The 16739-nt window shown below is 36.8% G+C and overlaps 3 protein-coding genes and 1 non-coding gene across 4 annotated transcripts; 2 read left to right on the forward strand and 2 right to left on the reverse strand.

The window, feature by feature from the left end:
- Positions 1–1296: 1296 nt before the first annotated feature.
- On the forward strand, positions 1297–2484 carry LOC141608651 (putative F-box protein At1g32420). The gene has a single exon (XM_074427995.1). The coding sequence runs from the start codon at positions 1297–1299 to the stop codon at positions 2482–2484; it is 1188 nt and encodes a 395-aa protein (XP_074284096.1).
- Positions 2485–8210: 5726 nt separating this feature from the next.
- LOC141609394 (uncharacterized) lies at positions 8211–10169 on the reverse strand. Its single transcript, XM_074428459.1, has 2 exons — positions 8988–10169; positions 8211–8700 (listed from the first exon to the last, which is right to left on the reverse strand). The coding sequence occupies exons 1-2, from the start codon at positions 9946–9948 to the stop codon at positions 8672–8674; spliced, it is 990 nt and encodes a 329-aa protein (XP_074284560.1). The 5' UTR covers positions 9949–10169; the 3' UTR covers positions 8211–8671.
- Positions 10170–14175: 4006 nt separating this feature from the next.
- LOC141608652 (F-box/kelch-repeat protein At3g06240-like) lies at positions 14176–15369 on the forward strand. Its single transcript, XM_074427996.1, has one exon. The coding sequence runs from the start codon at positions 14176–14178 to the stop codon at positions 15367–15369; it is 1194 nt and encodes a 397-aa protein (XP_074284097.1).
- A 747-nt stretch (positions 15370–16116) lies between these two features.
- Positions 16117–16189, reverse strand: TRNAR-ACG (transfer RNA arginine (anticodon ACG)). The gene has a single exon. It is a non-coding gene; the product is annotated as a tRNA-Arg (tRNA).
- Positions 16190–16739: the final 550 nt, after the last annotated feature.

Here is a 16739-nt window from a genome sequence, read left to right on the forward strand (position 1 = left end):
TCTAACCTAAGAACCACTTAAATTGGTATTATCTCTCTCATCTCTCTACAATACACGTCATCAAGCAACATACCACTTAATCACGATAAGTTCACTGACTTGAGCGTCGGAGTGAGTACGCTTGGCACAAAGCCAAGCCCTCAGTTTGCTCATTGTTGTAGGAGAGGCCGAGGAGAGCAATCAAGGCTAGAAGAGGCATTATTAGACAAAGCTAGCGTGGTAAACAAACCTACTTCGGAATTCATACCCGAAAGTCTATAAATACTCCACCTCTCTCATTGAGAAGGGGATCCAGAATCTAACCTAAGAACCACTTAAATTGGTATTATCTCTCTCATCTCTCTACAATACACGTCATCAAGCAACATACCACTTAATCACGATAAGTTCACTGACTTGAGCGTCGGAGTGAGTACGCTTGGCACAAAGCCAAGCCCCCAGTTTGCTCATTGTTGTAGGAGAGGCCGAGGAGAGCAATCAAGGCTAGAAGAGGCATTATTAGACAAAGCTAGCGTGGTAAACAAACCTACTTCGGAATTCATACCCGGAACACAATCCATAATCCGAAAAAAAAATCTGAATATATGGATACAATTTAAATTGGATATCCGATCCGGTTTTTCGAATAAACTGGATCGGATGCGGATTGTGATTTTCATAAAACCGGATATAACCCGATCCGAATTTTTAAAATTTATATAGAAAAAAAAAGTAAAACTTTAAGTTTAGTTTATGCGGTTTTTAGACTAGTTTTGAAATTTGTAATAAAGACTTGTAATTTATGCAAATAAAACTTGTAATTGATGCGATCGAGATTGTAATTGATGCGATCAAGACTTATAACTTATGCGATCGAATGTGGATCAGAAAAAATGATAATTTTAAATTCGGATATCCAATCCGGTTTTGAAATCTGGATCGGATATCCGGTTTTACTCAGCCCTAATTAATATATTTATTTCCAAATATTGTAGCCTGTTTGTGTAATATGTACATCTAAACAAATATAATGTAATAAAAATTTTCTTGAAGATCGTCGATAAATTTTTCTATGCATGCTCGTACAACTTTGCACGGGTCCTAGACTTCCGTATAAGACGATTTTCACAATAATTCTTTACTCATAATCAAGAATTACGGAGGATATACCAGAGTAGTTTCCTAAAAAAGAAAAAAATCACCATATATAAGTGGTTCGTTCGTAATAGAATTTTGATTATTATAGGATTCGAGTTAGCCACCAATATATCAAATCAATAAATCCTCTATGTACCATTAGAAATCAGTTTGGCAAAGATGATTTCGATGAACAACAAGAAGCCCAAGCAAGTCAGCCAAGAGCGTAATATACCCATCGATTTGCTAGAGACCGAAATTCTTCCAAAATTACCAGTCAAATCATTGCTACGATTCAAGGTTGTCTCCAAACAATGGCTTTCCATAATTTCGAACCCCCAATTTAGAAAACTGCACCTCCATCGATCGATCTCCAGCCAATGTGGTACCTTTCTCGTAGAAAGCTCTAACGATTCGCTCTACTTTCTTAACCACGCTAATCATGGTACTAAGTCCCAAGACCCGGTCATTCATCGAGACCTAAACCCTTACCATGGCCCTAGAAGTCGAAGGACAAATGTCGTCGATTCAAGTAATGGCTTAATATGCCTTGTTATTAATACGGAAACGTTATGTTTTTTAAACCCGGCCACTCGAGTATGTCGAGAAGTGATATGTCCTAAAAAGCGTTTTGAATTCTATGTTAATTGCTTATTGGCGTTTGGATACTCGACACCGAGAGACGAGTACAAACTTCTATATTTAAATGGAGAAAACAGTCTTGCTGTATCCAAGGCACATGTCTACACATTGAGGACGAACGATGATCTTCGTAATTGGAGAGAGTTGAGTGTTGATGATGCCCTTCGTCCATATTGGTTTAATTTTCGAAGTGTAGGAAACATTATTAACGAAAAGGCGCATTGGCTTGTACGTAAAAAAAGAACATACGGATCTGGTTATTGTTTTCTCGCTTTTGATTTAACAAGTGAAACATTCAATGAGGTATCGCTTCCTCAATTATCCGGAGAAAACCAAGACATTATATCGACCATGTTCAGAGACGGTCCCCGTGGTTACTTCTTTATTGGTGGTATTGAGCAAAAGTTGTGTTTATTCTATCAAGAATGGAAAAATAATTTAGAGGTATGGATGATGATGAGATATGGGGTTAGCGAATCTTGGAGTAGAATCTACACTTTCGATATTGGTCCTAACTCAGTTATTGGGGTTGGGATGTGCTGTAACTCGTGCAAGATTACGAGGGAAGAAGGGAAATTGTTCTTCGTAGTTTCAGACGCTAAATTTTTGCTCGTAAAGGATTTGAACGTGAGACAATCGCCGTGTCTTGAAGTGTTTGATATTGGTTGCGTGGTTAAGTCGATTAGAAGGCATGTCAATAGCTTTGTTTCACCTTTTCTTTGTTAAAGTTTAGGACGCAAAAATGTCAATAACTAATTTCGTTTCTGCTATTTTTGTTCATAGAATTCCGATTAACCATGTCTAGTTTCGTCCTTCAGCATGTTTAGTTGCATTTTTCGCACTTTCATTATTCGATAAGCGCGTTATAAACTCAAAATACAAATATGAATGTCGTGTTGTAATTGAACTTGATAATTTTGAGAAGAAAGATTAATTCTTGACAAAACCATGTGTATTATGCCAGGTTGGGGTGTCGGTGGTTTTGGCATCAATGGAAGGGGTGAATATGATGGTTTTCAGTGGCGGAGGACAAGTACTAATCCGGGAGCCTTGACTTATGGGGTCATGGTTAGGGTTTAAGTCTCGATGAACAACCACGTCTTGGGATTTAATACTACCATCATCGTCTGCATGATTCAGAAAGAAGATTGAATCATCAATGCTATGCGTAAGTAAGGTAATTGTTGGCTCGAGATCAATCGATGGAGATGCAGTTTCGTAGATTTTGATTTATGCTTGTGATAGCATTGTTTTGTGTCGGTCTAAGAGGGTGATTTTATCACCCTCGTGTCTTTTAATATGGGTCTTTTAGTATGCTTTTCCTAACACTTGGCATAGGGGTTGATGTGGTTGAACTTGTGTAATTCACCTCGGTTGAACGATTGATCCTCATGAACGGAACCCGAGAGGCATAGAGCACCCTTCAAAGGTTAAGACAAGCACAAGAAGCTCCCATGTAGCCTAGAAGCCAGCTTGAAGAAGTAGGGGTGAAACTTGGAAGAAAAGAAGGAAGTAAGTTGAAGAATTTGAAGCAAGAACTCCCGAGATGGTGCGCAGCCTGCGCAGTGAAAGTGCGCAGCCTGCGCAGGTTGCGCAGCCTGCGCCTACGTCAGAGGTGCCTGCGCATTTTGGTTTTAAACACGGGCTTAAGGAAACATTCCGTGTTTTTGGGCTTGCTTTGAGGCTTTTAACCTAGGAAGGAGTGCACCCATATATATACCCCTCATGTTTGAAGACCTAATTATCACCTAAGCATTGAATAATCTCTAGAAAATTGTAGTAAGCAAGAACAATTTATTTGGCATTCAAGTTGTAATCTTTCTTTGTTTTTGGGTTTTATGAAGACTATGGAAGGCTAGTTCTTCCCTTACTTGATGTAATTTGATCAAAGTACCCAACTTTGGTAATTGTAAGACTCTTAAACCTCTCTTTATTTATCTAAAGTTCTTTCCTTGTGCTTAATTTCTTTTGTTGAGTAATTGAATGTTTGGGTTGGCCATCCTTGCATATTATTTACTTAACTAGTGCATATCCTAATGAAATGGTTTAATTTAGTTGGGATTGTTGAAGCAAATTTGTTGTTAGTTGATTTGGTTTAAAGGATTCTTGCAACAAATAGGAAAGTTCTTGTCTTTTGCTCATTTGTATGGTTTAATCTCATGAGGAATTGATCCTAGCTTCATCTTTTGGTAAATTCTTAATGCTCATGCTTAGTCTCTTTTCATGGTTTAATGATTTGTTGCTTAAGCTTGAAGGGTATGTGTGGGTGGTTTAATTTGCATGTATCAACATCTTGAGATGATAGTATTGGGTAGAAAATTGTAAGAGAGGAATAAAAGAGTCAAGCTTTGTCATTGTTGGGTTACTAAGAGAGAGTTACATCAAGTATTCCCCTTTTATATTGAATCTTGCATACTAGTTGTTTGTAGAATTGTCTCAATAGGAAGATATTCAAGTTCTACTCATATTTCCATGTTTGTTTCTCAAAACCAATCTTTTTCCATCTATGTTCCCTACTAGTTGATCCTTGTTAATAGCCATTGTTTGTGATTATTTTCTTTTGATTAAGTTTAAAGTGTCATTAGCATCTTAATTAGTAGTAGAGACCCACTTAGTAGCCATTAATTTACATTTCAAGTCTTTAGCCTTAACCCCTTCTCTTGGGTTCGACCCTTTACTTCCGCTTTACTATTGTTTTTATTGAAAGTTAGTAGAGTCAAAGTTTAGGCTATAAATTGTTAATTTGGTAGTTAATTCTAGTATTTTAGCGACCTAGTCTTTTGCTTACCAGCTTGCCCCTTGAATTACTCCACCTAAAGAATAGTAGAGAGATGTCTAATATGAAAACCAAAGATTTACTCCACCTTGATTTCGGGAGGCAACCCGTTGAACTTATGAACTGGAATCTCCCTTATGAACAAGACCGAAAGCCCGGATCGAGTTTTATCATGAGTAATGAAGATGAATGGAGAAAAATCAATGCAATTGTGCAAGTATGGATGCTTGATTATCAACGCATCTTTGGAATAGCGAATAAACTCAAATCCCTATATGATTTGAGGGCAAGTAAAAAAAAAAAATATTACCGACTACTGTAGTTGTTAACTTGTTATGATGCAAGTTACAGAGAGTGAACTTGAACAACGGTACTTAGTTGACTCTTTGTAACTTCCTTCTCGAAAAAGGTGGCTTGAGTGTAGTGGAGTGCGGGAGTGTCTCAAAGCGTTGCAATTGGTAACGAATTGAGAGGTCCCGGGTTCGACTCCCTACACAGGAGTGATGCGATTACCTGTCATCCTGAGAGATGTCTTACCTGGCACACGTGTTTTGTAGGGTATTACATGTGCCCGGGGATTAGACCCCTCGTCATTAAAAAAAAAAAAAAAAAAAAAAACCCCAAACTATGAAATTAGGGGTTCGATTTTTACCCACGTGATAATGCGCTCGTTTAAACCAAAAACAACGGGTAAGTAAATGCTCCTTTGAAACGAATCACACATGAACTGTCAAATTGTGATGCAAGTTATTACGGAGTAAATCTTTTGAAGCAGAATTCTTTTAACAGTACTGTTTTACCCCACTAAACTTTTAACAAAGAAAGGGTGAAACAAAGCTATTGACATGCCTTCTAATCGACCTAACGATGTAATTATTATCCAACAACACCTTAAAATACGATGGTTGTCTCACGTTCAAATCCTTTACGAGCAATACTTCAGTGTCTGAAACGGCGAAGAACAATTTCCCTCCTTCACTCGTAATGTCGCACGAGTTACTCGACAGTAACTGGGTTTTGACGTAGATCAAAATTGTAGATTCGACTCCATGATTGGCTAACCCCGTATCTCTTCATCATCCATACCTCTAGATAACAACTATTATCTTCCAGACGTTGATGGCAAACACTCAAGTTTTGCTCTATATCGCAAATAAAGAAGTTACCTCTACAAAATCGAGGAAGCGAGATCTCATTAAACGTTTCACTAGTTAAATCGAAAGCGAGAATACATAAACCACCTTTGTATCTCTTTGTTTTTTGTCTACGTAAAATCCAATGCACCTTTTCGTTAATGAAGTTTCCTACACTTTGAGAATAAAAACAATAAGGACGAAGGGCATCTTCAACACTTAAATCTCTCCAATTATGAAGATCATCGCTACTCCTCAACGTGTACACGTGTGCCTTGGGTAAATGGCTAAGACGATCTACATATAGAAGTTTGTACTCGTCTCTCGTTGTCGAGTATCCAAATGCCCATAAGTAAAAATAAAACTTTTCACCCCACTTTATAGGAAATATCTCTTCTCGACATACACGAGTGGCCGGGTTAAACAAACAGAACTTGTCGTTGTCAATAGCAAGGCATATTAAGCCATTACTTGAATCGATGAGCCTTATCTCTCGACCGTTTGGTCCATGGTAAGGGTTTAACTCTCGACGAATGACCGCGTCTTTGGAGTTACTACCATGCATGATAGCTTGGTCAAGAAAGTAAAGAGTACCATTAGAGCTTTCTAAAAGAAAGGTACCACGTTGGCTCGAGATCGATCGATGGAGATGCATCAGTTCTGTAAATTGAGGACTCGAGATTATGGCAAGCCATTGTTTGGAGACAAGTTTGAATCGAAGCAATGATTGGATTGGTAATCTTGGTAGAATTTCAGTCTCTAGCAAATCGATGGGTATATTACGCCCTTGGTTAACTAGTTTAGGGTTGTTCGTCCAAGTTTTGTTTGCCATTGGATTTCTAATGGCGTAAACTCATAATTTATATATAGTGGATGTAATTTAAGCTATTGATGGTTTAGAATCGTGTTATAAACAAAACTCTATTACAAACGAACAACTTATGGTAATTTATTATACGGGTATATTTTTTAAGGTATTTGGTAAGTAGGTGATAAGGAAAAGAAATAAATTAAACTGAAGTTGCCATTCCATCAAAGGGGGTGTTGGAATCACTACTCGAAGAGTGGTACGATGTTATCGTAGTACATGCTAGCTAATAGAAAATTTGACAGTAACACCACTTCTCGTTTATACAAAATCAATTTCTTTTTTTCTTTTTACATATGGAAATTAGCATTATCATTGATTAAGTAATACGGAGTACCTAATTAGGAATTCTCCTTACCATGAAAACGTGGAGTTCTACTTGACTATAGCCCATAACCCTTTGATTCCCGAGTTTCTTTCAATTAGAGAAGGTTTTGTTTTTGCTGTTTCTAACCTTGGAAATATGGAAAATGAGATAGCGACACCGAGTGTTACTCAAGTCAGTAACAACGAGGGTATTTCGGTAAAATTTATCCATTATTTTAACTTTTCCATTTAAAAAACTAGATTCATTAAAAAGGGTAAAAATGGACATTTAACTTACTTTTGAGATGAAGTTTGTTAAACGCACAGGCATACGATAATGGGAGACAATTCATCTTCGCTAGAACATACATATCAATCGATGCACTTGCAAGCCAAACACCTACTCTAATTTGCAAGAGTCACATTAATAACCGAGTAATCAAAGATTCAACAAAGTATATCCCATGAAAAGAGTTGCATTCAAACTTAGGGTAAATATATGGGATTTGCTCCTCTTATTAATGTAGAAAAAGGTACGGTTATTGTTCATTTGCAAAGAATTCAGAAACTCAGATGAATCATGATTGGACTATGAGTGATTGAAAATATTTTTGGGTTGATTTTGTTATAAGAGATTACGAGGTAATTGCTGTGACAAACTTCCGCCAATCAAATATTTAGATCAAAGTCAAAAAAGTAAATTAGTATGATTGATTAATCAAATAAGTGATGCATGAGGCTTCAAATTGGAAAGAGCAAGAAGAAAACGGCAGTCTAGGTTAAATCTCCAAAACACTAACAACTTTTATTCCAAACTCCCGTTTTTAACCTTTGCATAATTGATTAATAAATAAAAAAATAAACTATTTATTTATCCTTTTTATATATTATTGTATTAGGGTGTTACCGAGATTCGGTAACACCATTAGTTTGGATTACTCTCTTGTCGTCAATGCTATTTTGGGTAACTCAGTCCCTTACAGGCCTTACACTAACATTATTGTGGAGTGCTAGAATATTTTAAAAGCCTCACCTTCCATGACCATCATCTATGAGAAGCTGTTTGCGAACAATGTTGCGGACAAAATCTCCAAAGTTCGCCTTGCGCGATTCGAGTTCCAATTGTGGTTCCTATATGATCTAAGGTAGCATAAAATATATACCAAGTACTCGAGTATGTACTTATTGTGATACAAGTTACAATGAGCGTTGTTGAGTGTTGGATTTTTGCCTTGAATTTCTTAGCCTCACCCTAATAAGTTATGCATATCGTTATGCATATCATACCGTTCTGAATTTGTAATCTGAAAACTCCCCAAAATCAATAAAACTGGCTCCATTGTGCCCTGTGGACGTAGCTAACACACTGTTAGTAAACCACGTAAATCTGCGCGTTTGTTTTTCTTTATTGTTCTTTATTATTTGTCTTTATCGCTTCTGTTACAACATTGAGCAACTGTAAATGTTCATTCATACTAGAATCACAATGAACTGTCAAATTGGGAAAGAAAATATCGTGACCCACAAGATTGATTCGGGTCATAAGGACCCCAAACATCACAGTGTAAAAGTTCAAATAATTGCGTTGCATGACTAGAACTTAACGGAAAAACAGAACGTGTTTGCTTAGCCCGAAAACAAACATCACAAAATTTATTATGATCCAAATAATGCTTTAAATTTCCAATAGACGGAAGACACTCCATTGCCTTAAAAGATGGATGACCTAACCGTTTGTGCCAAAGTCCGACATTCCCAGCCGCTTCAATTGCATTAACACGTTTTGGATGCTCCATCGACAAATGGTAAAGTCCGTCTATAAGATCACCCTCACCAATCCTCGTCTTCAAGATAGGGTCCTGAATAACACAAGAAGAATTAGTGAAGTTGACAATTAATTTTTGGGAACGCAGCAACTGAGAGATGGACAGTAAGTTGCACGTAAAACCCGGAACAAAAAGAACATCAGACAACACGAGATCCTTATTTATTCTCGCATGGCCTCGATGAGTAGCCTTCAAACGAGCACCATTCGGAAGTCCGACAGCAAGAGGCATGATAGAAACACAGTTATCAAGGAGAGACAAAGTCCCACAGACATGGGTTGAAGCACCTGTATCAATCAACCAAGAGACAGCATTCTTACCCTGAAGACGGATGTGATTTGCATCAACGGTTGATTCACCAAATACCGCATTGGTGGTACTTGTGGAGGAACTACTGCCGGCACCGGAGGTAGCAATACGTCGAGGTTCGCGTCCGTCAGGATACCCATACTTCTCCCAGCAATTAGGTTCGGAGTGACCCGGTTTGTTACAGTGAGAACAACACTTGCTGCGTGATTTCCCTTGTTTCGAACCGTGACCGCCACCCTGAACAGCGAAAGCCATGGCAGATGAACGATCCTTTGTAACCGTCTGAACTTCCTCCTCCTGCATGATCCGAGAATACACCGAGTCCAAGGATGGCAGAGGAGTCGTTCCTAAAATGCTTGACCGTGCCGTCGCATACACAGGAAGAAGACCCATCAAAAATTGACGAGTCTGCTGCGTTTCTCGACGATTACGCAACGTGACAGTGATGTTGCACTTGCAACCGGAGCAAGCACAAGAGGGAAGAGCATCGTAATCGTTGACATCATCCCAAAGTTTCTTAATTCGACCATAGAAGTCCATGACAGTCTCCTCGGCCTGTTGTTTGCAATCGGAAATTTCCGACTCCAAATGGTAAATCTTAATGCCATTGCCACGAGAAAAGCGAGTACGAATGTCTTCCCATAACTCGGCAGCCGTATCTCGATATGAGATAGATGACCGAATTGTGGGATCAACCGTATTGAAAATCCATGCTATGACCGTGCAATTGGCCGTGACCCAATCGTTCAAGTCCTCGGAATCATCCGACGGCATCTTGAGGGAACCATCAATAAAACCAAGCTTTCTCTTTGCCCCCAAACCGTTACGAAATCCTTTTGACCATTCCGTGTAATTAGAACCTTTGAGAATTACATGAGTAATTTTGGCGGAAACTCCATCGGAATTGGAAAGAGCGTATTCGGGTTTGGTGATATGCGGCTGAGAGGAAGTGGAAAGAACAGTGCCTGTCATTGATTAGGGTTCGTGAAGTCGAAACCTAACTGATACCATATAGAAAATGACAAACGTATATGAGAGTTTAATGATTTGTGTATTTCTCAAAGAAGAGTAGGCAATATATACAACCTAGAATATAACAGAAGGATATTGCTAGCCTAGAATACATGCTACAAATATGGATACAATAGCTAAATTAGTGCTAACAATATGGAATATGCTAACTATATGCTAACTATGTGCTAATCAAATAAGATCACAATATTCTCAGAATATTGCTCCAATATGGTACAATATGATCTTTTGAAACAGAACTCTTTGAACAAAACCGCAGAGTAGAAATAAATAAGCATCTTGGAATAATATTACTAGTAGTACTTAGTTTTCAACATTTGCCTACTAAACTTTAACAAAGAAAGGGTGAAACAAGGCTATTGACATGCCTTAAAACCGAGCTAATGTTGTAATTGTCGAACACTTGAACATACGAAGGTTGTCTCACGTTCAAATCCTTTACTAGCAAAACTTTACGGTGTGAAACGAGGAAGAACAATGCCTCTTCTTCGCTCGTAATTGCGCACGGCATTATGATCTCCCTAACTGTTGTGTTTTGACCTAGCTCAAAATTGTAGATTTTACTCCACGATTCGCTAACCCCGTATCTCATCATCATCCATAACTCTAGATAACAACCATTGCTTCTCCATACTTTATGGCAAACACTCAAGTTTTGGTTTATACCGGCAATAAAGAAGTCGGTAAGAGTATCATTGTCCTGACCTCCACATAATTGAGGAGGGGATACCTCATTAAATGTTTCATTCGTAAAATCGAAAGCGAGAATAGAAAAACCATGTCTATATGGTTGTTCTCTGTGTATAGTCCAATGTGCCTTCTCGTTAATAATGCTTCCTATATCTCGAAAGCCCCCGTTATGAGGAATAAGTGCTTTATCGACACTTAATTCTTTCCAATTATGAAGATCATCGTTACTCCTTAATGTGTACACATGTGCCGTAATATGTTCTCTTATTGTACTTACATATAGAAATTTGTACTCATCATTAGTTATCGAGTATCCAAACGCCCGTAAGCATGAATAAGTACCGTATAGAAAAATCCGTTTCGGACAGATAACTTCTCGACATACTCGAGTAGCCGGGTTTAAGAAGCAAAGCCTATTTAAGCTATTAGTTAGGCATATTTAGCCATTACTTGAATCGATAAGCTCAAATCGACTGCCTCGAGTTATCAGGTCCTTATTAATATTAGGGTTTAACATACAATGAACGACTGGGGATTGGGACTTACTACCATGATCAGCGTGGTTAAGAAAGTAGACTGAATCATTAATGCCGGTGTGCACGAGCACGGTACGATGGTGGTTCGACATCGAACGATGTAGATGCAGTTTCGTAAATCGGGGGTTTGAGATTATGTTAAGCCATTGTTTGGAGAAAAGTTTGAATCGAAGTAATGATTTGATTGGTAATCTTGTAAGAATTTCAATCTCTAGCAAATCGACGGGTATATTACGCTCTTGGTTGACTTGTTTAGGGTTGTTGTTCATAGAAATCGTGTTTGCCATTTGATTTCTATAATGGTTATAATGTGTATATAAATTGATGTAATTTAAGCTATTGATGGCTAGAATCCTTTTATAGCCAAAAAATAATAGTGCAATTTTGCTGAAAAATATCATTTATTTCTTTTCTTTTTTAGTTTCTTTAGGTTAGAAAAACCGGTTATAAATTGATGTAATTTATGGAGAAAAAGGATTGTACATGGGATGTACTACATCATACTTAATGACTTTTTGAGTTTTTGTGTATTTTTTTTGAGTACTATAGAGTTTATAATTAAATTTTAGTTTTATGATGTCAAAAATCAAAATTTTTTGAGCTTATATGTAATTTTTTTGAGTTATAATGTAACTTTTTGAGATTAAAGTTTAAGTAAATAAACTCAAAAACTTTAAAATAAAACTCAAAAAATTTAGATTAAAACTCAAAAACTTTATGTTAATGCTCAAAAATTATACCATCTGATGTACTACATCAGATGTATAATCCATTTACTGTTAATGCTATTGATGGCTAGAATCCTTTTATAGCCAAAATTCTATTCCGTGATTGTACAAGTTGGTCGCAAATGGGGAAGTGCTAGGGCGCCCCCGTGTTAATGAAACCAAGTAACGCCCCCAATAAAAGGAAAAAGAAAAATAAGAAATTAATAATTGATTTTTCGATTTTGCGTCAAACATCTAAGGATAAAAACGTAATTTTAAACGATTGAATGTAAACTAGTTTAGACCCTGTGCAATTAATGCACGGTATATAGAGTATTTTTATTTTTAATAAATTACTTATATAATAGTGGTATCTAATTAATTGTTCATATTTCTTGTTAGGGTATATAGATTTTTTCTTTTTTTTAATAAATTACTTATATAATAGTGTTATTTCATTAATTGTTCATATTTCTCGTCATTGTATTTTACTTTCAAAAAAAAAAATTGTAACTGACAATTAATCTAGAGCATTGAGTAATGTGCTGAAATACATTTTAAACAAAATATTTTTTATACCACAAAGCTAAAGACGATTTTAATTTTTAAATCTCTTAGTTATTATTTTTTTGCGTCACGAAAGTAATAATAGCGATTTACAGTTTATTTTATACGCAATATGGGTCAAGTCATTCTCAAATAATATCATCAATAAAATATGTACCAATTTATAGTTTTATATTAATTTTATTTATATTTTAATTAGGATAATATAGTTTAGAATTTAGTGAAAATAATATAATTTGATGAAAATATTAATATTAATGAAAATATAATTTAATGAAATTAAATATCATTATTAGTTTCCTTAATTAGTAAATGAACTTAATTGTAAATATCTTCCTTATTTAAGAAGATACTTTTTGGAGGGAATTTTTTTAGATCCACCTACTCTTTTAGTAAATAGGGGATTAGCCAAGAAAATACATCAATGTCATATTTATCATATCTTCATCTTCTTTATGACACTTAGAGATGCTAAAAAAAGTTCAGTTTCGTCGATGGGCAAAGAAAAAAAAACATATATGAATGGTTGCGGTTTAGAGACAGGTTTAGAGTTACCTCGGCCTATCTCACATTATCATGAGACGAATCAATCTCTTGTGGATGAAAAAGTCATCAAACTACCCATTAAATTGCCTTTAGTATCACGAAGGAGATTGTCCTAACTGTCAGTTTGGGATACATGGATACATTGGATTAGGGGTGCTCACTGGTCCAAAACCGGACCAAATGAACCCGTGGATAACTACCTACCCTAAGACCGGGGACCAGAACGGCAGTACTGCTTACAAGGTAAATTGAGTTTTATTTTTTAATGTCGACCGGACCAGAGACCGGTCACCATATTTTTTGGGACCAGGAGACCGGATCGATATGTATACGGTTTAAATCGGACCGACCGCTCTAGATCGATCCACTTTACCGGTCCGGGCCACTTTTTATTCACCCACACACCGGATTTAACACCAAAAAAATCTAATAATTTGGTCTACCAGTCATCTAAGACCTATACTTATAGGTGGTATTCGGGTCACTTGGGTCGGTTACAGGTCGAGTCAAAGCGGGTCGAGTTATATGTGGTTTGGGTTATGTCAGGTTAGTGACGAGTTCGGGTCGGTTCAATTCATGTCGGGTCATCTTCGGTTGGGTCATCAACGGGTGACAAGTCGGGTCGGGTCATTAGTGGGTCAGTATCGAGTCAGGTTATCAGCATATATTTTATCATATGTGTTTAGTTTTAGATGGTAGTTTTATATTTAAACAAAGGGTAACTATCGTATTAATTGTAGTGTTAACTGAAAATAATTAAGATGAATGTCAATTTCATCTTATTTAAACCATTATTAAGCTAATTCATTATCGGATCACCTATTGGGTTGAGAAAATATCGAGTCACGAGTCGGGTCGGGTCGGTTTAGGTAGGGTTTAGATTGGAAAAAATAAGGTTGTTATTGGTTCGGGTCGGGTCAGGTCAATTTCGGTTCACCCAATTTTCAGGTTTTATCGAGTTAGGTTTCGGTCGGATCAAGTTCCTCATATTGGGTCACCTTTTACCCGCTCTAAGTCTATACTCCGTATAAATTACCATAAGTTGTTCGTTTGTAATAGAGTTTTGGTTATAATTACATCCACTATATATTATGAGTTTACACCATTAGAAATCCAATTCAATGACGAACACAATTTCGATGAACAACCCTAGACAACTCAACCAAGAGCGTAATATACCCGTCGATTTGCTAGAGACGGAAATTCTCCCAAGATTACCAATCGAATCATTGCTTCGATTCAAAGTTGTCTCCAAACAATGGCTTGCCATAATCTCAAACCCCCAATTTACAAAATTGCATCTTCATCGTTCGATGTGGAGCCAACATAGTACCTTACTTGTACTTAACTTTGATAATTCGGTCTCCTTTCTTAACCACGCAGATCAATGTAGTACGTCCCATGACCTGGTCGTTGATCGAAAGTTAAACCCTAACCACGACCTGATAATAAGTCCAGGCTCCAAGATAGACCTTATCGATTCATGTAATGGCTTAATATGCCTTGCTATTGGTGCGGACAAGCTTTGTTTCTTTAACCCGGCTACTCGAGTATGTCGAGAAGTTTTCTGTCCAGAAGCGATTGATCTATTCAAAGATCCATGCTTATGGGCGTTCGGATACTCGACAACGAATGATGAGTACAAACTTCTATATGTAGACGGAATTAGAGGTCATAATGTACGCAAGCCACATGTGTACACATTGCGGAATAACGATAATGATCTTCGTAATTGGAAAGAGTTGAGTGTCGATCTTAGTCCTTATTGTTGGCATTCTCGAACTCTAGGAAAAATTATTAATGAAAAGGCTCATTGGATTGTATCAAGGAAACAAACATATGGACGTGATTTTTGTATTCTCGCTTTCGATTTAACCAATGAAACATTCAATGATGTATCCCTTCCTCAGGACATTGTAGCGACCATCCTCATAGATGATTATATATATTATGACATCTTTATTGCTGGTATAGAGCAAAATTTGAGTGTTTGTTGTCAACGACGAAAAGAATATGATATTTATGTAGAGGTATGGATGATGATGAAATATGGGGTTAGTGAATCGTGGATTAGAGTATACAATTTTGATGTCGGTCCAACACCATTACGGGATATCATGACGCGTTGTAACTTGTCCATGAGTAAGAGAAAAGAAGGAAGATCGTTCTTCCTTCTTTCAAATAATGGAGATTTGCTCGTAAAGGATTTGAACGCGAAACAAATACAAAACGTTGAAGTGTTAGGTACTAATAATAACCCGGTTAGTTCGATTAGAAGGCATGTCGATAGCCTTGTTTCACCTTTCTTATTGTAGCACAATTGAGTACGGAAATTCATGTGTTTTGGCCTTAGTTATGAATGAGTTTTACCATTGTTCAATTCCTCTCTTCGTAATTTTTACCATAACAATAATTTATGTTACTCGACCTCCAATCATATAGGGACTTCAGCTTTTACAGCACGTAGATGTATCACATGTAAGCGTTCACATTGAAAAAAGAGGTTTACTAATTCGTAAATGAAAGATTTATACCACCAATTGCTCAATTGGTTTTGAGACGGAAACCTTTAAATTTGTGAAGTGGACTCTCTCATTTTCATGTATGACTGACGCCGTGTTGTACGGCATCGATAATCCAAATTGTGTTAGTTTGTCAACGATTGGATTACTCTCAAAATGATCAACCTATGAGTAACTTAAGTCATCGAAAATCTCTCTTGCAAAGATCTTCATTATTTTTAATCCATGACAGCGATTGATCATTCATTCATTCACTCATTACTCCACATAGAACTCGATTCAAGCCTCGTCTGTACCGCCTTAGAGGAAGTTCCGATGATGCTAGTTGCCTAGTTAGCTACTACCCCTTACAGCTGCCAAAAAAAAAGTGTCAGGATGTTCATTTTTCCGCTCTTTGATTACTCGATAAGCGCATTATATACCCAAACACTAGGGTCGGAGCTACATAATGGAAAGGACACAAAGGTGGCGTTGAAGACTTGAAGATGGATGTATATATAATAAGAAGAAAAAGGAAAGAAAAAATTCAAAAAAAAAATACGACTCTGCTGGGGATCGAACCCAGAATCTCTGGTTTCGTAGACCAGCGCCTTATCCATTGGGCCACAGAGTCATTTTTGTTTACTGCATCTCGTGAAAGTAATTTAACTAGGAACGGAGTAGTATTTGAACCTCAAATCCCATTATTCTTCATTTCACAAAATATTTATTGTGATTCTAATGTATAAGACTAATTAGAATAATCTTACATTAAATTATTCTAAATTCATACATCAAAAATATATAATATTCCTCACCAAAATATGATTAGTTAATCAGAAGAATGGTGTTTTAAGTAAAAAATGTAGAGTTAAGCTTTTTCGTTAAATTAAGGGGTAATTTCGAGTCAGATAGGGAGCGCCATTTTGAATAGAGTAATTTTTTGAGCTGTGAATTTGTGAATTGTGATTATTCAAGGTTTTTTAATTTATTATTTATTTTAACACGATAATACCAAGTATGATTTTAAATTAGTTATATTAAGCGATGGCTCAATTCGAGAATATCATCGTATCATTTTAAGGTCGGATGGCTTAGGATCAAGTCGGTTACTGATCGGCAAAACTCGGGTGGAGTTGAGTTCGGTCAATTATAGTTTCACCCTAGTTTTAGGTAGACCTGAC

This window comes from Silene latifolia, chromosome 10 (assembly GCF_048544455.1).
Source record: "Silene latifolia isolate original U9 population chromosome 10, ASM4854445v1, whole genome shotgun sequence".
In the NCBI taxonomy this organism is placed as follows: domain Eukaryota; kingdom Viridiplantae; phylum Streptophyta; class Magnoliopsida; order Caryophyllales; family Caryophyllaceae; genus Silene; species Silene latifolia.

Coding starts and splice junctions, on each gene's coding strand:
- LOC141608651 (XM_074427995.1), top strand. CDS start 1,297: ATGATTTCGATGAACAACAAGAAGCCCAAGCAAGTCAGCCAAGAGCGT.
- LOC141609394 (XM_074428459.1), bottom strand. CDS start 9,948: ATGACAGGCACTGTTCTTTCCACTTCCTCTCAGCCGCATATCACCAAA. Junction 8,701..8,987: donor AAATCACATCCGTCTTCAGG/GTAAGAATGCTG, acceptor TGTGTTATTCAG/GACCCTATCTTGAAGACGAG.
- LOC141608652 (XM_074427996.1), top strand. CDS start 14,176: ATGACGAACACAATTTCGATGAACAACCCTAGACAACTCAACCAAGAG.